This window comes from Malurus melanocephalus, unplaced genomic scaffold, assembly GCF_030028575.1.
Source record: "Malurus melanocephalus ecotype Western Australia unplaced genomic scaffold, MMel_1.1 scaffold_6, whole genome shotgun sequence".
NCBI lineage: Eukaryota > Metazoa > Chordata > Aves > Passeriformes > Maluridae > Malurus > Malurus melanocephalus.
This window is the reverse complement of record NW_026623238.1, coordinates 5,319,751-5,325,635: the sequence shown is the minus strand read 5'-3', so window position 1 is coordinate 5,325,635 and position 5,885 is coordinate 5,319,751. Positions and strand designations below refer to the sequence as shown.

The 5,885-nt window shown below is 39.8% G+C and overlaps 1 protein-coding gene across 1 annotated transcript in view; it reads left to right on the top strand.

Annotated features, from left to right (window-relative positions):
• The first annotated feature begins 63 nt into the window (after positions 1–63).
• Positions 64–5,885, top strand: part of ERICH1 (glutamate rich 1) — a 61,599-nt gene continuing 55,777 nt past the window's right edge. Inside the window, exon 1 of the mRNA XM_057371977.1 lies at positions 64–99. Within this exon, the coding sequence (XP_057227960.1) occupies positions 78–99 (22 nt within the window). The 5' untranslated portion in view covers positions 64–77. The remainder of the gene's footprint in view (positions 100–5,885) is intronic.

Here is a 5,885-nt window from a genome sequence, read left to right as displayed (position 1 = left end):
TGACGGACAGACGCACCGGCCAATAGAAAGCAGAGCGGGCGCGGGGCGGGAGGGGCCGCTCGGAGGGGCCTGGGGCCATGGCCGGGAGCAGGAGGAACGGTGAGGCCGCGCCGTGAGGGGCGGGGGTGACGGGGGTCGGTCTCGCCGTTCTGCTCCCGGGGCTGGTGACGGAGGGAGCCGGAGGGTGGCGGTGACGGCCGCGGCTGCCCTCAGCCGAGCTGCATTCCGGCCCGGGCGTACCGCGCTGCGCGGCACTCGTTTATTCCTCTCCTTGGCCCCCTTCCCGCGGGAGAAGGCGGTGAGAAGCCGGGCGAGTCTGGCAGGGGCCAGGCGGGTGGACAGAAGTGGCCACGGCGGAGCCTCTCCGCGGGACGGGCGGGGCTCAGGGTGCGCGGGGCCGCGGAGCCGCCGGGGCTGAGCCCTCCCGAGCCCCATCCAACCTCTCTGGCTCGGAGGTGCCGGGGCGGGTCATCTTGCCCTGTATTCCTGCCCGGGGTGGGGGAGAGAGTAAATAAAAATTATTTGTCTAATTACGAAGTAATTTAAGATAACATCCTTTTTTTTTCTCATCGCATACATGCATGGGTCCTTACCTATTGTTAGTGACCATGTATCTTGGTTTATTTAAAGTGAGTTAGCTCACAGGTCTGTAAGAGGTATCTCGTTCTTAAGGAGCGTTGAGTAAGGTTTAGCTGTGAGAGAGCTGAATGTTTGCATCCTGTGCCTGACTTTTGCTTTTTCAGACAGTTCTAGTATCCTGAAACTGGAATACTTCATGGGAGGATACAATTTGATAGTGAGACTGATTGTTTACACGATTTGCTGACAGACTGCAGCTAGAGATAATTTGAAGGAGTTATAAATACACAGTAGTGTTCTCTGTGGTTTGGATGCAGATTTTTGGTGAGAAATGGAGGAGTAACTGTTCTGCTTCTAGGCTTGGGGAATGTGAATTAGAAGTTGATGCTTTCTGGAAGAAAGTGAATTAGGAAGAGTGAGTTCATGCACTTGTGAATGAATGCATGGTTCTAGGGCTGAGAATGGGGGAACTCAATTCTAAAGCATTCAAATTGTTTAAAACTKAAGGTCCGATAAAGAACCAGTTGTTTCGKTAGTGTGTCAGAGAAAGCTRAAATAATCATGCTGAGTGWCTGACTTTACTGTGTAAAGYTGGAAATCATTCATGTTTTAKTCAGCCACTAAGGAGTGATGGCTTAAGATGGGGAAGAAAATACCGTGAGAAATACAAGAATGTCACGTGCTCACCCAGGAGGAAGTAACAAACTTAGAACCTCATCTGATCAGCCTCTGCAGCCTATAGCATACATGAAAACGATTGACTTYCTATTTTGAAACTATATATATTTTTGAAAAGACCGATGTCCTAGAAAGGAAGTGAAAAAGGCTTAACTGCTTCTCTTTAAGGTTGATTTTGCTCTTTTTTGTAAGAGTATATTGAAGATGCTGAAGACAGTTTTGTTTGCATTACAAGTGAACAATGAAGCTTTCTATTTTGTCTGGAACTGGGCCGTAACACAGAATAAATTGGGTGGTCAACAACTTGTAGATCACGGGTGTAATTGTCAGTGAAGACAATCTAAATAGTGAAAAGCCAGTAAAACAGGTAAGTGAAATGCGCTTCATTGTGCCAGGAAAGAGTGGGACAGATGTAGTTAAGAAAATGCTTTTTTTTTCTTTTTTTTTTTTTTTTTTTTTTTGTGGGGCTCTTTTTTTTTTTTTTTTTTTTTTTTTTGCTAATGTACCACTGATTCATGGTAGGGCCAGAGGTACTACCCCTGTCATTCTGTGTATTATCAACAAGCTGTTTATGCAGTCTGGAACAGCTGAACTCATAATTTGTTGCTGTTAAACATTGACATTAGCATCTGGCAGGCTTTAGTCATTCTTGAAAGTTTGTGCCATCCCAAAATAATGCTGTCATAAGGGTTATATAGAGAGTGATGTTCCAGCTGCTGAAGGGTAGAGTTAAGGTATTGATGTAGGCGTAGTGTACATTATAATTGCTAGTTGGAAATGATAGAAAAGTTGTGCTGTACAAAGGATGATCTAGTGGGACAAAAGGAGACTTCCTGGTGGAGAGATTAAACTGGAAAACAAATGGTGATACACATCAGTAACAAACAGTTTTAAACAGAGAATATTGCTTCAGGGAATGCTATTTTCATCTCTTTATGGGGAATCAGATGACTTGGGGCAGGATTATAATGGGGATTGAAATGAGATTGACGTGCCTTTGTTTTTGATTTTGTTGTTTTAATGGGGGTTTTTTAAGTGGCCTTATCATATAAGCATCTTAATTCTTCACCATTTCTTTCCTTTTTCTAATTGTTCAGAGAAATACTGATTGTTAAAGATCTTGAGGTTATTTAAATGCCTTTTTTATTTTTGTTTTTTAAACTTGACATAAATCTTTGGCAAATACTTCGATATTTTACTGGGAAAAAGGATAAACACCTTTTTCTTTTTAAGTAGATGTGTTTTCTTTATCGTATATGTTTATCAGTAAGGGAAATATTAATTGCAAATGGAGTTTGGTGTCTGACACTATTTTTTTTCCTCTGGGAGAGGTATCTTGCTCCCCACCAAATGTGCCCAAAGATTTATTAACATACCAAGATGTAAATTTTACTTGGATTGTAGTTGACTAAATTACAAATAGAGGGTTTTGTGATAAATGTAGAAATTACACTAGATTAATTGTACTTGTCTTTGCCATTGAAACCTTCCATAGAATGGGAAAAAAAAAAGGTTTTGTTACTGACCTTGGTGTTGTGCCTGGATGACAGGTGTAGTCAAAGAGAAGGGCCAACAAGGCAATGAAAGAAGCAGAAATTATGTGTCCAGTGGCTTTCTATTTGGAAAGTCTGCAAGGGGAGCTCATGCTCGCAGAGGGCAGAGCCTGACAATTTGGTCTTTAGGGTTCTGTGTTTTGTGTGGGTGGCTGTTCGGGGTTTTTGGAGTTTTTTTGGGAGATGGAGTGTGTTGGTGTAGGGTTCCTTTGTTTTTAGGAATTTGAAGCAATTCTTACCTACTTTACTCTGAGATAGGGTGGTCCACAAGTGATAGGTGGGGCTGTTTAAACATGCTAGGATACATTTAGGAGCAGGTATGTACTTGTTCTACTTGGTAAAAGTGGTAAGTGGGAGAGATGGTGGTGTGTACCATTAAGGTGTGTTGGCTTGGAGTTATTTTGCCTTTTTATATAATCAGTGTGTAATGCCTTTCATCCAACACTAGTTTTGATCTTGTTATCTATAGATTTCTGGAATCTATGTTAGCTCAGAACAAAGCTGCTCACATACTCAACAGCTACAGGGATGGGGAAAAGAATTGGAAGAGTAAAAGTGAGAAAACTCACTTGTTTGTCAGGGCACTGCTGACGGTCTTGAGCAACTGTTATGGGCTCAACTCTGAGTGGCCAGAATTATGATTATTAATAATCATCATATTCAGCGACATTGYGCTTTAGTAAGGGTGTATGAGATATCTTTAGATGTTTTGAGTGTGGTCTGTTTGATTGTGCCAGGTAAGAACAAGATAATGGTGCAGTATGAGAAACATATTTTTAAGTTTTGTAGAACATGGATAGCCTACATAAATTGAAACTATAGTGAAGATACTCTGTTTTCCCAGGACTGCAGTAACAATGCATATTTTGCAGGGTTTCACTACAAGGCAGACAGGATTCTTATGAACAGTGGAACAAAATCCTGGTGTTCTCATTGTGGTTATGTAGCCTCTTATCATCTTTGTCATGTTGAGTTTATTAGATGTCTTGGAGCTTGTGGCTGCAATTAAGGTGGCCTACTGACAGATCTCTAAAACCTTTGTTGAGACAGGATGGCATGATCTATTAGTCAGATTCTTATTGAGCTACACAGTCATGTAGAATTTGCTGACAGACGTAACACCAGTCTTACTGATTYGAAACTGCGATGTGACAGAGATTGTGCTTGGTCTAGCTGAATCAGTTTTATTTTCTCTTCTTAKCTTAAAAGAATGTTTGCTTTTTCTAGCAATAAATTACTGTTTTGTATTTGCAATTGCTATGAACTGTGTTGGTCTGGAGGCACAYAGGTCAATCTTTGAGTGGCAGATCACTCTGCCTTTGTAATAACTGTTCARTTTAGGTGAATACATAGATATGGGGTGTATAATCACTGTATTCTTTTCCTTTCTTACTTATCAATCCTACTGATGTGTGCCATATACTTAAATAAGCTGTTCAAAAGTCACCTCGCAGAGAGGAGAATTCTGTATTACTGAGTTTTGGATAYAAAGTGGGTTTCTATATGCTATAAAAATTAATGCTAGGCAAAAGGATAAATAGAGACACATTTAATCAACTCCCTTAGAACACAAAGCTGAAGTTTTTTTCCACTGTGGTTCTTGAAATTGTAACAAAGAATAAAACAGGAGTAAAATTTAGACAATTAGCATCCAATTTTTATGTCTAATGGGATATYGAAGACTTATAGATGCTGTTTCAGTGAGAATAGTGTCAGTGATCTTGAGACAAACTTTAATATTGTGAAGTTAATGTTACACACTAGGTATAAAATGATAGCATCTGAGTTTCTTGTGCAGCTCCTTGTGACATTTTGGTTARCAATCAGACTGAGATGCAGACAGCCGATATCTAGTAGGTCAAGTACAGAATTCATGTTACCTTAAATACAACTAAATCCTTCCATTATTTGATTCTCAAATAGTACCCATTAAATATGTTATAGCTTTAGCAGTTAAAATAATCTGTTATGTGTAATGTCAATAAGACTTATTGTAAAACCTGGAAAGAGGAACACTCCACTTTGTGTAGGCATCCTGTGAAGAACTGTACAAACTTTTTCTTTCAAGATATCACTCAAGTTTTGTGAATATAGTAGAACTAAAAGATTGTCTGAGGAACTAGTCAAGTTAAAAATAACCAGTTTGTGATATCAGCATTTCCCTGTGGTATTCCTACCCAGTCTCAATTTTAGAGTTTTGTAGTTCAAAAAACAAAGCCAAAAAAAACAAAACAACCAAGGAACTCACTCTTCTTGACATCTGCTGACACAGTGTTAATGGCTTGTGGGAGAAATGGAATGAAGAGCCTTTGTTCAAAAAAAGTGCTGTCTTGATGAAGGCAGATAGTTAAAAGTGAGTCATATGAGGCTGAGGGACTGCTTTCAGACCAAAAGAGACTTAAGAATGGAGGTTGCTAATCTGTAGGGGGATCTGCATGGGGATATTCCTATGTAATGTAGGATTCCTTAATATAGTAAGGAGAGGAAGAAAAAGGTCCAAGGCCAAAAMCAACCAAGTTTTTCAAATGTGAATAGCAAACATGGTCTATGTGTCTGTCTCATGTCAAAGATGATTAAGCACTGGAAAAAATCTAAAATGAGCTATGGAGTTCCTCTAGAGTATTTTGAAGTATATTAAAAGTATTGAGATATAAGTTTTTGGGTCTCAGTGTAGGTAAGTTTGTAAAATTACTTCTCCCAGTCATTCGGACAACATGGCATGGTGCTTTTTCTGGCCTTAGGATGCAACTGAACTCTACCGTGAAATCTGAAGCTGAAAAATTACTCAGTGTCTTCTTCCTAAAAAGGTTGTAATAAAATAGCARTTTGGAAGTAAGGRCTATAAATGCATTGATAGATGCGGKTWAAGTCTGAAGTAAGGAGACTGAAGATGTAATTGATGATCTGCAGAATGGCCTCCTCTCTGACCAAACTCAGGATCTTGTAAGCTGTTAGCTTCTGTGTTTGTCTACGAGTGCCTCTTTCAAGAAACAATAAGCTTCAGCCTGAATTTTCTGCTGCAGATTTTGTAGTCCTTGCTTATATCTTTTTTTTTTTTTTTTTTTTTTTTTTTTT